This window comes from Silene latifolia, chromosome 11 (assembly GCF_048544455.1).
Source record: "Silene latifolia isolate original U9 population chromosome 11, ASM4854445v1, whole genome shotgun sequence".
NCBI lineage: Eukaryota > Viridiplantae > Streptophyta > Magnoliopsida > Caryophyllales > Caryophyllaceae > Silene > Silene latifolia.
Window position 1 is genome coordinate 205,994,280 of NC_133536.1, and position 17,123 is coordinate 206,011,402.

Below are 17,123 nucleotides of genomic sequence, written 5' to 3' on the forward strand. Positions count from 1 at the left end.
CAAGTACTTTGTACGTGTGGACCCCACACACTTTCCACTTTATTACCACTGAATATTGAGCTAGTCTTAATATCGAGCTAGTCTTTCCTAAGACGGATATATAGAACAAATCTTTTCCCTTTTCCTATATATTATGCTTTTGTCATTCATCCCATGTGATCTCAATCAATGGGATTCTATACAACGCATAAAATAAAAATTGCAAACGACAACTTTTCTTAAAGACAACTAGATTCATTTACTTACGTTGCTTCTTCCCTGTTTCCCTCTCAACCTTCCTTATCTTTAAGATATAATAATATAACACCACTCTTATTTATACCCGTTATTATTATTACTTGTGTTACAACATTAGCATAACTCGATAATAAATAAATATATAAATAAATTTAGAGGTTTCCGAACTCTCTAACGTTCAAAATAATAATGGGGGCGATAAGGAAAAACCGAGCCCCCCCTTGTAACATCATGTTGTTATTGTTATTAGTCTACATTGTGTCGATATTTCGTGTTGGGTCTGCATGGGGCATAGGCGTTAATTATGGTACGTTGGGCGATAATCTTCCCCCACCGGCTCAAGTAGCGGAATTCCTACGGACTAAGACGTCTATTGATCGGATTAAGTTGTTTGACGCGAACCCTGATATTGTTAGAGCATTTGGTAATAGTGGCATTGCTGTGACTATAACTGTGCCTAATGGTGAGATACCGGGTTTAGTTCAGCTTCCTGGTGCACAACAATGGGTTGCGGCTCATGTTTCGCCGTTTGTTCCTCAGACTAAGATTATTCGAGTTTTGGTTGGTAATGAGGTGCTTCATTGGGGTCCACAGAACCTTATTGATAACCTTGTTCCTGCTATGCGTACACTTTACCTGGCCCTGCAGCAGGCTGGTCACAGGAACATTCAGGTATCACAAATTTCATGTTTTTGTGATTAGTTATTCAGCTAGTCTTTCTTAAGACGGAGGTATCCGTCTTAATACTAAAACGGGTCAAATATCATCCAATATGTGGATATAAGACAAATCTTTTACTTTTCCTTGTGCATTCTGCTTTTGGCTAGATTTCAGCTAGTGTGATTTATGTGTATGAGCTAAATTGTTGTCGGTTTTGGTAAGGGTAGTTGATTGTAGGAGAGGGGGATTCGAATCTGGGACCTAACACAAACAATGCTCGAAATTCTCAATATTAACCATGAGGGTGAGACCCCATTTGTGGATCTAGGATGTGAGAAACCAAATTTAATGATTCTGGATTATGATAACTCAATCAATATTCTCAACGTAATTTTCATTATGGGTCATTTGGAAAGAATCTCTGAATGTTATCAATTCAGAGGCAGAGGGTGTACTGCAGTTACATACTCCCCTGTCACGGTCATTTGTTGTCCTTTTCTATTTTGGGTGTCTCACTCAATTGTTGTCCTTTCTATTTTAAGAATGAGTTTGATAAGCAATTTGATCATTCACCCTCAATTTGTTCCACTTGTTATTTAGTAATTGGTCTCCTCCTCTTTCCTTGGTCTTTGTGCCAAAACTAAAGGACAACAATTGACCGGGACGGAGGGAGTACATCTGATCCCGCTATTTGTTGGTGACTTGGAGCCCTCGAGGCACTTAAGTAATGTTGTCGTTGGATGTAATTTCGATTACCTCTTCGAAGTCTATTACTCTCATAATTGTCAGTCAGACACATTGTTAGACTCCTTTTATTCAATGCAATAGAATTAGTTATGTAATATTCACCACAAGATGAGAATTTTGGGACTTTAATAGAGTTGCATCAGCAGAGTCGGTATTCCTTAGCTTAAATGAATGAGAATTTGTTTTAACATTCGATATTATTTGGTTTCCTAGTTTACGGAGATGTAGGGGTATATACATTGCTTCGTCTGCTATTCAATTTTCTAAGACAGTTGATTCATGAATCTTTGTTACGCTTTGTTATGCAGGTCTCAACTCCTCACTCCTTGGGGATTCTAGGCAGGTCACAGCCCCCAAGCACAGGCCGGTTTAGACCTGGATGGGATGTGGGTGTATTAAAGCCAATGCTCCAATTCCATCGCGAAACTAAGTCACCCTTTGTTGTCAACCCTTACCCATACTTTGACACCGGTCCCAAGAACGTCAACTTCTGCATCTTTAAGATGAACAGAGGAAGGCTTGACAGATGGACAAAGAAGATGTACTTCAATATGTTTGAATCACAAATGGATGCAGTTTTCTCTGCCATGAAGGCATTGGGCTACCCCGATGTGGACATTGTGGTTGGAGAGACAGGATGGCCTACTGTAGCCGAGTCTTTCCAGACTTGGGTCACCCCCGAAACAGCCCAGACTTATAACTCGAGGTTGGTTATGGCGGTTAACTCAGGCAAAGGGACACCATTGATGCCTGGGAGGAAGTTTGAGACTTACATCTTTGGACTGTTTACCGAGAACCAGAAGCCTGGACCTATTGCTGAGCGGAACTTCGGGCTGTTTAGGCCTGACTTCTCGCCCGTTTATGATATTGGCGTTATGAGAAATGGGCCAAGGGTAAGTGACTTAATAGTAGTTATTATGTCAATTTACTGGTTTGCATTTGCATACACGACTTTACGTCTGCAAAACTGCATTGTGCTGTAATCATACCTTTTCTTGCGCGTTCAATCAAAGTTAGTTATGCCAATTGATTAACACTTTGTTACTTCCCTGTTTTCAGCCTCGCCCACAGCCCCATCCTCAGCCTCGCCCTCAGCCAGGCCACGGGAGAAATTGGTGTGTGCCAAAACCAGAGGCCACTGATGCCCAATTACAGGCCAATATCAACTATGTTTGTAGCCAAGGAGTTGATTGTCGCCCCATTCAAGCCGGTGGTGCATGTTTCAACCCCAACAACGTACGGTCCCATGCAGCTTATGCAATGAACTCTTATTATCAGACAAAGGGTCGCCAACCCTTCCAATGTGACTTCTCCCACACCGCCTTCCTTAGCAATCGGGACCCAAGTAAGTCCGTTTAATCTTCTTTTCTCAATATTTTGTACTCTATGTGCAGCTGTACGTTGAGAATGAAGAACTGGTTTTAAGACGGAAATTGCTTTGAGCTTATGAAGTAGACTTTCTGATCTCTTTGTGAATGCGGTCCAGATTTACGTCATGGATTTAACCTTAGCCTCCTCTGATCTTGTTCATAGTTCTAACCTTGTTTTTCTTTCATTGTGTAGGCACCGGAAATTGTAGATATATCTAAAAGGGCGCTCAAAGCGGAGACAAGATTTGGTCGCTGTGGATTAGGATTGGCTTAGAACACTAATATTCATAACCATTAACAAAATCGTCGTAGTTAAATCATCTTCTTCATTAGTTATATGTTAATGGTTCAAATTTGGCGAATTATGCGGCGCATTGTATAAGAATGAGGAGATCTAGGATCAGAGAAACCCTGTTAGTTGATTAAGGGCGATAATGTTGTGATACATGTTACATGTATTTTGCCTTAGACTTGTAAGTTTTTGTCATTCTGATATTTATACAGTCCTTTTTGTTCTCCAATCATCATCGTACTGTGATCTCAAGGTACATGAGTAGCTAAGAGTAAAATTTACGTCTCATATAAAGGCGATCTGTAAATTCTGTGATAAATTCTCAAAAACTGTTGAACATACTGGTGAAGAGTGATACCTTATTTTCAAAACAAATTAGTCTCTTATAATACGAATAAAAAATCATCCAACAATTACAACTTTACACATGCGTTAATCACTAGTTTTGTTTTTCTTTTGGATATTTGAGTCAAAGAACAAGAGTTTTACGAGAGTATTTTCGTAAATCACTTTTAGCGGCTATTGGTAATTCTGAATCATAGTATTGACTTGCCACCTGAAGCGTTATTAAACTAATTTGACCTACTAAAATCTCGAATGTAACCTTTAACACTAATTTGTTAGGAGATAAGCTGAATTGAACTTAATTTAATGGAGCTAAACTGAAGGAACGGTTAATTTGTAAGGAGCTAAACTGAAGGAACGGTTAATTTGTAAAGAGTTGATGTGAACTGAACTGAATGAAAATGAACTGAACTAAACAAAACTGCATACAATCAAACTGAACTGAACTGAAATAAGCTGAAATTAAGTCCAAAAAACTGATCTTCATAACACTAATTTAAAACCCGTCAAGATTCAACTCGCCCGAAAAAACAAAGAAAAAGAGTCAATGTTAAGATACATAGGCGTGCTAACTAGGAACAGAAAGAGATAGAAGGTGGGCTGGTGGTGCGAAAAAATGGGAGAACTATGGACACTCTTCGAATTCTTGATCGCCACACTTTTGCTTCTCTTCATCGCCATTGTTACTCTCATCTTCTTCGAAGTTTATCGACGCCGATTTGATAACTCGTATGTTTATTTTCTAGCTCAATTGTGCAAATCATTGATTCAATTCAATTTCTTTGATTTTACGTGAAATTCCTTAATTTGCTGATGATTTCATTGTTTTTTGATGTGCAGTGATGTTAAAGATGGAGCGAAATTCGAAGATCCGAATTCTATTAAGCCGGTAATACATTTCGGATTATTACTCTTTTTCTCGGTTAATTTATGTATCGATTGATTTAGGATTTGTTAATTATTGTATATGATGATTGATTTTAGGGATTATATGTTTCGGAAATTGTACTGTGAGCAATAATGTCGTTTATGTGAGCACGTTGACTGTAATCTTGCGAAATATAGTACCGAGATCATGTTGTACATTCAGTGATTCAATGCGATAGGGCTTGGCTGCTGTTATCGTATCGATTTTGTTTTAAAATGTTGTTGATTGACTTGTGAGTTTACTTGGATTAGCTTTTGTGATGATATTAAGTTTGTGTAAGAATGTTGTTAATAGAATAGTGAAATTAATTAATTAGCTTGGCTGCTGACTGCTGTGATCGTATTAAGTTTGTTTACGGATGTTGTTGATACACCTGTGAGATAACTTTGCTTGGCTTGTGTGATAATGTCGCGTTTGTTTAAGAATGTTGTTTATAAATTTGTGAGATTCAGGCATTTCGCTTGTGTGATCGTATCAAGTTTGTTTGAGAATGTTGTTTATAGATTTGTGTGATTTAGCTTGTGTGATTATAAGTTTGTTTAAGAATTTTGGTAATAGACTATGTGAGATAACTTGGCTCGGCTTTGCTGGATCATATCGAGTTTGTTTAAGAATGTTGTTAATAGACTTGTGAGTTAACTTGGTTTGTCTCCTGTGTGATAATTTTGAGTTTGCCTAAGAATGCTGTGAAAGATTTGTGGTTTATTTAGTACGGTAACTACATCTTATTGGATGAATGACTTGGTAAACTTAAACAAGCCACGACTCTACATTTTACAATTGAGGTAGAGCTGTATAAAATAACAGCATTTTAAAATAGGTTAATTGGCTTAATTTGGAAAAAAGGATGATGAAGAAATTGAATTAGCACCTTGGTAGTTGCTAAACCTTTTCAAGCTTTTTGCATATTTCGAGTAGCCAATGCTACAGTCACTACCAGCTCATATGAGACCGTCTCACATACCATCTCATATGCTCTATATAATTAGACGAGGAATGTATACACAAATGAGAAATGTACAAGGACTTGGGTTCGTCTCACACGTGAGACTACTGTATCTGCTTGTGAACTGTATTAATTCAATAGCCGAGCTTTTGCAGCTCATGGATAAGTGAGGTTAGTAGTCTTTAAGATTATAGGTTGAGCGACGAGCCCATATAGGCAGCATTGCACACTAACGACTTCTGCCTTTAACAATACTTCTCTTGGCTTCTGCCACTGACATCCACAACCTTGGTTATCCTAAACAAGCTGTAAATTTTATATTGGCCAATTTGAATTCATGAAAGCCTCTGTTGTTGAATGTTTTTCGTTTTTTTACTGGCTTTTGTGATAACATCTGCTCAAGCATGTTTGACAGAATGAGCTTCTGTGTCAATTATTAAGTTATGTCGTGAGTAGAAGTTGTTAACAAGAACCAACTTTTTCAGGTTCCATGCCCATCCATATTTGATCCCGCAGAGAAGTACATATCTTTGATAATTCCTGCATTCAATGAGGAGCTACGAATGCCCAGTGCACTTGATGAAACAATGAAGTGAGTTGATGTAGATCACGGTGATATCTGAACTCTTTTTGATGGGTTGACCCATTTGCACTTTGCAGCATCTGGGTTCTTAAAGCTGTCATGTATTAGATGCCATCTGAATATATGTTATGTTGTGAATCTTTTGTTAGTTTTCCGTATCAGCCTTTGCTTTGGTTATTTGTCTTTCAGATAGTCCATATATGTTGGCTATTGGCTAAATTATTCACTTGCATATAAAATCTTAAAATTTTCGAGGATACTATATTATTTTGAAAGGAAGGTTGATTTTTTATATTACTCACCTTGTTCAACAAATAAAAACATAATAGTTGGAATCGCAGTAAACGCTGGGAGGGGCAGTGATGTATTGGATAATTTTTGTCACAACGAGTGGACCTTTAAAGTAAGACGGTGTTACCCTACACTTTAGGTGTATGCTAGCTTGTCACAATAAGGGGTTTCATTCTACTTACAGCTCTTCTGATACTTCATTCATGCCCTAATGCATCGTCTATTGTGCAGATATTTGCATCAGCGCAGTGAGAAGAATAAATCATTTACCTATGAGGTATAAACCTATAATTATTCGCTGCATTTCTTCTGGGACACATGGTCCATTTGAATACTTGTACTGAATAATTAGGGTCTTATTTTTATTTGAAAAGGGTTGTTTATATATTGATAATAAGGTCAATCACACAGTGGCTTTATAGTTTTGAGTGAGCAGTTGGTCTGGCATTATGCCAGAAAAACAAATGGTGGTCTTCCTAGAAAAAATATGCATTTGTGAAGTTTGGATAAGTCATCTCGATAATGTAATTGTCTGATATGAGCATGTGATATTTATCAAATGACAGCAAATGCAATATAGTGGTGCAAGAATAATTGCTTCATGAACATTGATAGAGTCTCTTAACTGTATATCGTTTTAGATGAAATCAACAGTCTTCACATTTCCCCATATGAACTGATTAGTGCCATAGATGAGCTTGGTTGCAGGAGAAACCTGAAGAGTAGGTTATCTTTCTTGAGGCCACACAACTCTGTACCTTGTTTTTTAAGTTCCGCAGGCTCATATTGTAGTCCTCCCAATTAGTGATTATTAACGACAGCAGTATTTAGTTGATTTGAGGCCTCATATCCCAGAATGACCTTCCTATTTTCTGGTTACCCCAGTTGACTGTCGTCTTCAAATCATATACTTGGAGTTTGGACCAGCTTCACTTTTTCGTTAGTGAATCGCTTTGTTTGTGCAAATTCACCGAGGGCTGTTATTTTTGGACGTAGTGATTATACACGTCCCCAAATCATTTTGGGATTAAGGCTCTAATGTTGTTGTTGTTGTTGTTGTAGTGTTTATACATATGTATAGATGGTGAAGTTTACCCAAGTCATGCAATTATCTTCCATCCCAACTGACGTTCTTTTTATAGGTGGTGATTGTGGATGATGGTAGTGTGGATGGGACAAAAAATGTAGCCTTAGAATTTGTCAAAACGTACAAGGTGGACAATGTCCGGGTACTTCTTCTTGGAAGAAATTGTGGCAAGGGTGAAGCTATAAGAAAAGTGAGTCAACTCAGGCTAGTTATAAACTTATTCTGAAACTGTGTAAGAAAGTCTGCCTTGTGCGTGGCAATTACTGATTAAGCTCTTTGCTTTTGTGAAAGCATTGTAAAACAGGGAATGCTTCATTCACGAGGTGATTTACTTCTCATGCTGGATGCAGATGGAGCAACCAAGGTTGATGACCTAGAGAAACTGGAAACTCAGGTTGGTGCTGTTTATTGTATATCCCATTCCCTTCATTCTATCGATATTATTCTCATCTGACGCGAGTTCATATATAAGATTAGTGATGATTATCATTATTACCCCTTGACTTAAAAGTATTTGCACATAGAGATATCACATTACCCTTGTCATTATGTCACTCCTACTTAATAGGGGACAATATAGGTTAACATCTTCATTTTACTAGATATTAAAAGGGTCCAATTATTTAGGTGGGCCAAATAGTAAACGGAAGCAATATAAATGGGATGGAGGGAGTACATTATGTTATTGGGCGATTATGACTTGTGAGTAATATATGCATACTTACACTTGCGTTATGAGTTATGGCTGATGTTCTACATATCAGATTCGTGCAGTTGTTGAAAAGGAGTTGCATATGGACAATGCTGCTGATGGTAATTCACGTTTGGGGATGTCCGACGTTTCTGTTGTTGCGTTTGGTTCTCGTGCTCATCTCGAGGAGAAGGCTCTTGCCACAGTTCTGTTCTGCAAATTACTCTTTTCAGTTTTTCTTATATATACTGAATTATACTAATTCTAATTATTTTCTATGTCGTGTTGTTGTTCAGAGAAAATGGTACCGTAACTTTTTGATGAAGGGTTTCCATCTTGTGGTTCTCTTGGCTGCTGGTCCTGGCATTCGAGATACCCAGGTAATCTTTTGTGGCAAGACTTGTCTGTTTTCCATTCTTTCTTTCTTTCTTTCTTTCTTTCTTTCTTTCTCAAGGTCTTTAACTTTAGGAAGTAAGCTTGAAATATGTCTTATGTCTTACCATGTTTATTGTATGCCTACAGTGTGGTTTCAAGATGTTCACTAGGGCTGCAGCACGGAAACTTTTCAGCAATGTTCGCTTGAAAAGGTACACATATTATTTTTCTATGCTCTCTTATACTGTTGCTACACCTGCTGCATACAGAATTAGAGTACATATGCTCACTTGGAGCATCCTCTGTTAAGGAGCTTACTGAGTATCTACTCTGTCCGGTTCACCTATACTTTCTGTATTCATTAATGAGTAGTAGTGTACGTGTTCATTTTTTTTTTGTTTTTTTTTGCTGTTTTCGCACCTCAAGAAGAAATATATTTTATTTTGTTCTTGAGGTAGGGGGGAAAAAAAATTATTTAATCGTACTTGTGAATTCTTATATAAATAATTAAATATGAATGTGGAAGGTATTATGACTCGGAGGGAGTATATGTTTTGCCTCTTGGAAACTACTCCCTCTGTCCCGGTCATTTGTTGTCCTATTCCATTTTGGGGTGTCACTGTCAATTGTTGTCCTTTCTATTTTAAGAATGAACTTGATGAGCAATTTCATCATTCACACTCAATTTGTTCCACTTGTCATTTAATAATTGCCCCCCTCCCCGTTCTTGGTCTTTGTACCAAAACCAAAGGACAACAATTGACCGGGACGTAGGGAGTACTATTCTTAATAGATACAGTATCTTGACTCCTGAGACACTAGAAAATATCCGTACAGTAATCAGCTTGTCATTCTTCGTTCTTCTTATGCTCCCCGACTCCCCGTTTACCTTCTGTATGCTGTCTGATCTTTGATATGCTAGTATTTGGTTGGTCTAAGAAATGTGAATTGTATGACTCTGTTGGTGCTAATGCCCATCTAATGCTGGCAACAAGGCAATCCAGTTTATCCCTAGTATATGTATTGCCATTAGAGAACGTCATTAATCTACAGAATAGCTAAGGTTCTGCATTTATGTCATGATATTCAATAGCTTATATGCCTGGGGTGTGTGGCTAGCTTAGTGGGAGGCTGAGAGCTGCCTCGTCTTCTCCTCTAGTGTGTCACTTTATATTGTTCTCTTCAGTCACATCCTCCTAATACTTGGGCCATGGTCCACTAGGCTGACATGGTACACTGGGTCTAGGGCTGGGTTGCTGGGCCAAATTTTTAATTCATAGCACGACCCAGTATGACCAGGCATAAAATTGAGATAAAACCTTCTTTTTGTGAGTTTTTGCTCATCAAATAACTTTTGCGTGGTCGTAGCCCTTCTTTTAAATATAAAATGAAAGAGATTAAAGAGTATGACCTCATCTGTAAATTATAAACAACTGCTGCCCACGAATCCTTTATGGTCTTACTGACATGTTTACTGTAGTGAATTGTCATTGCTCAACTTATTGCTGAAAATGCTTTGTTTTAGCATGTTTCTGAAATACATATATCATTGATAATTGCTTGCTGCTATTCTGAAGTACTCCGTATTTCATTGGTGATTGCGTATGTTAACCTCCATCACCAACGGGGTTTTCACCATGTATTATCATAGTTGTACTCTTTAGAACAAACTTAAACATCTATGTCTGTGATTTATGGGTCTACGTTCACTATTACTGGTCTCCTGCTTTCAACATTTGTTCTATGCTACTACCCGTATATAGCAGCTGAGGATACCTTTTCTGCTTCCAAACTCGGAGAATCATCAGATTGCAGAGTTATTTAATGATCTAATGGTAATTGTTTCACAGGTGGTGTTTTGATGTTGAGCTAGTTTACCTCTGCAAGTGGTTTAGGATCCCGATGCTTGAGATATCGGTAACATGGTCTGAGATTCCGGGATCAAAAGTGAATCTTCTCAGCATACCTTACATGCTTTGGGAGCTTGCGCTCATGGGGTTTGGTTATAGAACAGGTATGTGGAAGATAATTAGCTAGGATTGTTTGGTGCAGCTAGTTAGGAGACCTAAACAAGCTTCCTTTCCTACAAGAAGATATTCACAACTTTTGCACCCGAAAAGGATGACTAGCTTAAAATTTCCGTCTTCTTCGGTCAACATACAGTAAACAAAATGAGAGTGAAAGTAGATGTACCAAACCCAAATATTATATTTAACTTGGTAGATGTAATGACTTGCAAAAAGCTTAGAGGTGAAGTTTACATGATCTTGGTATAATTTATATAGTATACTTCACTTTAAAGTTTAGCCAACATCGTTGACTTTTATGTCGACAGTAATTTCTTTTCGGAGTACATATTGAAATGCTACATATTCGCATAAATAGTTATTTTGAACTCGATTTTGGAATGCACAATTGTCATGTGTGGTTCATAGATTATTGTCTTCATACACTATGAAGTCATCTTGAGCATAGATTATTGTCTTCAATTTCGACATTTCAGCCACTTTTGACTAATACAGACCTTGAGATTACTTGTGTGGTGTGTCCACAGTAACTGTAGCAATGTTTTGATCTACAGTGCTCGCGCTATGGAAAATATGAATTATAGTTCAATATTAGTTGATTCTTGAGTATAGATTACTAGATTAGCATCAACACGAATGATGTTAAGCCGTAGGACGCATCGACACAGTTATTAATTGATTCTTAAATTGTGCCCTCATGCAATCATCCTATCATATTTTAACCTTAATATTCTGCTGCTTGAGACCATCCCACGTAAACTTATAAAACGTGTAAATGTGTTCAGTGTAAAAGTTCTCGATGTACTATAGAATGACGCGTGGTACTTGGGTGAACGATTTCATGATCTAGTGTGGTTCGATCCAGTGTCCATAGAACATGGATTTTTTTTTTTATTTTTTTTTGCCAAGTAGAACAAGGATTATTGAAATGGCTTGATGTACGATTTATTGTTTAATCTTATTTCAATTGTTGTCAACGCATCGAGTGCACTCTACATTTGATAATAGTCAATCGATCCCTTCAGCATGTATAGCTGTCAAAGTTCAGATTCCGCTTGTAAAGCCATCGCGGAGAAGCAAAATTTCATGTAAGACCGTCTTATAGTACAAGGATAAAAAAAGTGACCAGTTTATTATTAAAGTGACCACTTTATTACATGGTCAATTTTTATAATACAACGATCAGTTTTCCCCATTGCACCATACGGTTGCAATTGATCTAAACCAAGAACATATTTGTTCTTTGTTTGACGGTTCCTATCATAAAAAGCAAGCGTCTATGAGTGTAGAGTACAACTTTAAACAGCTACGAAATGAAATGAATCGGACATCAATAGAGTCCATGACTTCAGAAAATGAATAGAATTGTTCACTAAAAGAACTCAATAATTTTCTTAAACCACTCGACTTCTCATGGCTATCATTACAATGTAAGAATCAACATTAAAGTAAACGAAAAAAACAAAAATTGAACGAATGGCCTTTCTTCCGCTTTTTAACAGCTTATAACGGGCCTTCCACCTGGAAGAAGACAATCTGCAACACCTGAACCCAATTTTCCGAAAACTTAGAAGCATTTTCTGTGAACAATTGATGGTCCTGACTCGTCATACTCGGCCTTTGCAATCCACATCTACAGTCAATTAACGAATTTGCGTTAGGTTGCTGATCAGAAGTCAGAACATACGAAATTTGATTACATAAAAAGCGTAAAATACGAGGATAATCCTTGTATGTAGTTAACAAGCGCGTACCTGTTGAAATGTACTGAGGGATGCCAAGATGGAGCCTCCGATCCAGACACTGTATTTTCTTTCCGGTGGTGCCACCACTTTAATCTTCATGCTACTGGGGGCTAAGGCGGTAATTTCCTTGCTCATTCGGTCAGCAATTCCCGGGAACATAGTTGTACCACCACTGAGGACAATGTTACCGTACAGGTCCTTCCTAATATCCACATCACACTTCATGATGGAGTTATATGTAGTTTCATGAATACCGGCAGCTTCCATACCGATGAGTGATGGTTGGAAGAGGACCTCAGGGCAACGGAAACGCTCTGCTCCAATGGTGATGACCTGTCCATCAGGAAGTTCATAGCTTTTCTCAGCTGAAGAGCTAGTGTTTGAGGTTTCCAATTCCTGCTCATAGTCGAGGGCAATGTAGGAAAGCTTCTCCTTCATATCCCGGACAATTTCACGCTCTGCTGAGGTGGTGAAAGAATACCCACGCTCTGTGAGGATTTTCATCAGGTAGTCAGTCAGGTCACGTCCTGCAAGGTCGAGACGGAGGATAGCATGTGGAAGCGCGTACCCTTCGTAGATGGGGACAGTGTGGCTGACACCATCACCAGAGTCCAAGACAATACCTGTAATATCACATACAAACACATCCAATAAATATCAATTGTTTTAAGAGAGCATAAAATTATCCGGAACGCAATCATATATAGACAGAAATTTCCCATCTTACAACAACAACATTACCCTCAATGGCTCCCGCAAATTGCGGGGTAAGGGGGGTTGGATGTACGCAGCCTTACCCTTGTGTTAGCAACACAAAGAGGCTGTTTCCGAATGACCCAAGATGAAAATTGCGTCGAGAACTGCATCGAAAGACCGCTACTTCACAAAAGAAAGAAGCGCATCCACTTTAGTGAGTCATTTTGATTTATCCCATTATAATTCATAACCAAAGAGTAAGGAGTCGTTGGCTCCATTGGAAATATGGAAAAAAAAAAAGCAATTTTAATATCTCAGTTTTCGCAAACTCACCAGTTGTACGACCACTGGCATAGAGGGAAAGAACGGCCTGAATGGCAACATACATTGCAGGGGTATTAAAAGTTTCAAACATGATCTGGGTCATTTTTTCACGGTTAGCCTTAGGATTGAGAGGTGCTTCAGTCAGAAGAACTGGGTGTTCTTCTGGAGCAACACGGAGTTCATTGTAGAAGGTGTGATGCCATATCTTCTCCATGTCATCCCAGTTGCTAACAATACCATGTTCAATAGGATACTTCAAAGTGAGAATACCACGCTTGGATTGAGCTTCGTCTCCAACATAAGCATCTTTCTGACCCATACCAACCATGACACCAGTGTGACGAGGGCGACCAACAATACTAGGGAAGACGGCTCTAGGGGCATCATCTCCGGCAAATCCAGCCTAAAAAACACAAGCCATGAGTTGAACATAACTAAACAAAGTAATCTGTTGACTGCGAAATTATATAAAGGAAGCATAGCCATTGCTAGATCGTTACCTTAACCATTCCAGTTCCATTGTCGCAGACAAGTGGTTGGATATCCTCACCTTCGGCCATCTTTTATAGAACGCTAAAACCTAGCCATCAGTCACATGAGAAGAAGCTAATAAGATACCAGTTAAATGGTAACAAATCAATATTAAATCTTAAGTGTACAGCTCTGATCAAAAGACACTAGAACTCAAAAGCGTTGTTTCAACTTTCAAGGGCCATACAATCCCGCTACAAAGGTTTAAATCTTGACTTTAACACAAGGTACAAGGCAATGTTAAAATCAAAATTCAGTCAGAAAACCTCAATAGACAATCTTAATTTGAAGAGGTGCAGAGCGCACCAAGGCGCTAAGGGACCAAAGCGACGAGGCGCAAAGCCAAGACGCACAACAGGCTCAACATAGAGCAAACCAATGGAAAGTGATGAAGCTATACATATACTCCCATTATTTATATTGTCCTCATTTGACTTTAGTAATTCAACAATGTCAACTTTAATAAATGTTTTCCCACAATCTATAATACTTGCAACATTTTAGAAATGACAATGTGCAAATAATTGTTTTGATAAATTAAAAATGACAAAGTTTACGTTCCATACAAGTTTTTCCTAATCAACGCCACTCGGATTAGAAGATGGATATATCCACATTGGCCTCCCAATATCCGCTTTTCAGCCGAGTCAATGTTAATGTTATTCTTAAAAGAAAAGATCTAATAAAAGATCACAAATATCCACATTGATCTCCTAGTATCCGCTTTTCAATCTATTCAATGCTAAGATTGCTCTTAAACGAACAGTTTTAATCTGATGCCGATAATTAATAAAATTCAAAATTCAAATTCAGACAATACTAAATATTTTTAAAAATTGATTTCATGCCAGAAGTGAAAAACATTACAAATAGACGGAATTTCATACATTTGGATAAAAATGCACGTCAACAAAATTCGCTCAAAAACAGCAAATGATAAAACTAATCCGATTTCAAAATCAAAAACGAATCAAAATGCAGATCACTAAACACACAACACATAAATGATAAAAGATCATATAAATCCACATTGATCTCCAAATATTCGTGTTTCAATCTATTCAATGATATCACTCAAACGAACAAAACTAATCCGATTTCAAAATTTGAACAAAATTCAAAATTCAAAAACTTAAATCCGCACGATACGAATTTATTCAATAAAAACACAATTATACAGCGATTTCATGTGAAAAAACAAAAACCTCTCAAAATACACAATTATAATCGATGAATAAAGCGGAAATTTGAAGAAAATGTAATCATCAAGACATCAAATAAAACACCAGAAAATAATTCATCAACGACGACAAATGCGAACATAATTAACGAAAAATTAAACATTAACCAAAACACCTGCAAATTAATCAAATTACGCATCATTAACTAAACCTTTTACGCACATTATCATCGATATATAAAATAATCGGTTAAAAAAGAGAACTGAGAACATAAATAACGGAAAATTATAGATTAACAAAATTACCAGCGAATTAATCAAAATGCACATCATTTTACAGAAATTTCAACACAGATTTTCATCAATACATCAAATAATCGATCAACTTACGTGAAATTAGAACGAATAGCGGAATTCTAGAGAGATAAAGTAGCGATACCTTGAGAAAAAGTTAGAGAGAGAAAGAACGAAGAACAGAGGGAAGAAGTGAGAGAAAGCTTGTAAAAAAATGAGGAAGGATATTAATGGAGTCGAAGAGGTATTTATTTAGACTGAGATTAAATAACGACCGTTAGATTGTACAGGCTGGATATACGGAGATGATGACACGTAAGCAGTATTTGATGAGTGTGAGTGGCCCCGCGAATTTCCAGTCGATGCTGTCGTTTTACTCTTTTCGCCCCCACATTCCATTTACACATCTCTTTGCCACTTTTGTAAGGCTTTTACTTCATTTCCCTCTTTTCTATTTTGAAATTTTTAGATTTTTCACAAGGACATATTTGTCGATTATCGTAAAGTTTATGAGGGGTTAAATATCATCCATATGAACATAGAGAATAACAATCTATTTTGTCTTATCTATCACAAAAAAAAATTACAGTAAATTTTTAGGTTTTTAAAATTTACTATCTACTACCTCCATTCAACTCCACTCTACCTATTTCATTTTTGTACACTATTCACGAGTGAGTATTCAGTTTCAATTTTCTCTGGATACGTAAGTGAAAATATATTCATGTGGGGTTTTGTTTTATTCGTCGTTACGAATACATTAAAAATATCTAATTTTTATATTTTTTGCAAATACGTAGCTAACGATATTTAGCGCGTAAAAGACGCGTTAGCAAACGTGAAAAAGGAAAGTGGTAGAGTGGAGTTGAATGGAGGAAGTACATGATTATATGTATAAAATGTGTAAATTATTAATATTGTATGATGATGATGATTGAATATTTGAATCAAATCACGCATGCTGGATAAATCCAACAGTATATGTGAGAGTTAGTAAATAACGTACACCTAGTCGCCCACCATTATTAGAGGGGTGGCAAACTCGAAGTCTAGAAAGCATAACCTCGGGTTATATAACCCTCACAATATTGCTCTTGGTGACACTTGAATCTGAGACTCTTGGAAATTCTTTAATTTTAACCGCTTGCGAACAATGGTACGATTTGTATTGTACATGTTTATGCCTACAAGAGTTGCTAATCGAGTCAGGTGTGCATCGAGATAGTTCAGGCAGGGTACTTTGGTTATTCCAGATGCAAGAATCCAGGGTGGATCGCTATTGTTAGGTTATTTCAGGTTATGGTAATTTCGAATGTGTTGCTATCAATATAGTTACGGATAATGGTTAATAGAAACACTTAGATAAGAGAGAATGGGGTCGAATCCAGTTCAAATTTAATCATTTGTTTGGATGCGATTCAGGAATGACGTCGAGATAGTTTTCTCAACTCTACTTATGTCTCTTATGCTCATTCTGTATAGTGAATAACTCACATTTTGCATTTTTAGTATGTCTCTACGAATACTATCTTTTTATTTTTTTTACATATTCATTTTGTATCGTGAAAGGTGGTTGTTGCTACTAAACCCTATAATATGTGGTTGTTACTACCTTGGGATTAATATTGATCTTATGCATAATTCAGTTAATAGGTTATACCACCAGTTGTTCATAAAATATCGCTTTTGCTTTATTCATACTACTTGACTCGTCTTAAAACTTAAACGGATATATCTCTTGACATTAAGCCTAAATAAAATATTTAAAAAATTA

The 17,123-nt window shown here is 37.2% G+C and overlaps 3 protein-coding genes across 3 annotated transcripts; 2 read left to right on the forward strand and 1 right to left on the reverse strand.

The window, feature by feature from the left end:
• The first annotated feature begins 161 nt into the window (after positions 1 to 161).
• LOC141612444 (glucan endo-1,3-beta-glucosidase) lies at positions 162 to 3,535 on the forward strand. Its single transcript, XM_074431221.1, has 4 exons — positions 162 to 909; positions 1,953 to 2,537; positions 2,704 to 2,989; positions 3,208 to 3,535. Exons 1-4 carry the CDS (start codon positions 427 to 429, stop codon positions 3,231 to 3,233), a joined length of 1,380 nt encoding a protein of 459 aa, XP_074287322.1. The 5' UTR covers positions 162 to 426; the 3' UTR covers positions 3,234 to 3,535.
• A 642-nt stretch (positions 3,536 to 4,177) lies between these two features.
• On the forward strand, positions 4,178 to 10,985 carry LOC141612446 (uncharacterized). The gene is made up of 10 exons (XM_074431223.1): positions 4,178 to 4,380; positions 4,492 to 4,540; positions 6,011 to 6,117; positions 6,631 to 6,676; positions 7,542 to 7,676; positions 7,791 to 7,880; positions 8,251 to 8,382; positions 8,474 to 8,557; positions 8,700 to 8,764; positions 10,403 to 10,985. The coding sequence occupies exons 1-10, from the start codon at positions 4,268 to 4,270 to the stop codon at positions 10,587 to 10,589; spliced, it is 1,008 nt and encodes a 335-aa protein (XP_074287324.1). The 5' UTR covers positions 4,178 to 4,267; the 3' UTR covers positions 10,590 to 10,985.
• Positions 10,986 to 11,893: 908 nt separating this feature from the next.
• LOC141612445 (actin-11-like) lies at positions 11,894 to 15,576 on the reverse strand. Its single transcript, XM_074431222.1, has 5 exons — positions 15,495 to 15,576; positions 13,845 to 13,924; positions 13,354 to 13,747; positions 12,334 to 12,947; positions 11,894 to 12,212 (listed from the first exon to the last, which is right to left on the reverse strand). Exons 2-5 carry the CDS (start codon positions 13,902 to 13,904, stop codon positions 12,147 to 12,149), a joined length of 1,134 nt encoding a protein of 377 aa, XP_074287323.1. The 5' UTR covers positions 13,905 to 13,924; positions 15,495 to 15,576; the 3' UTR covers positions 11,894 to 12,146.
• Positions 15,577 to 17,123: the final 1,547 nt, after the last annotated feature.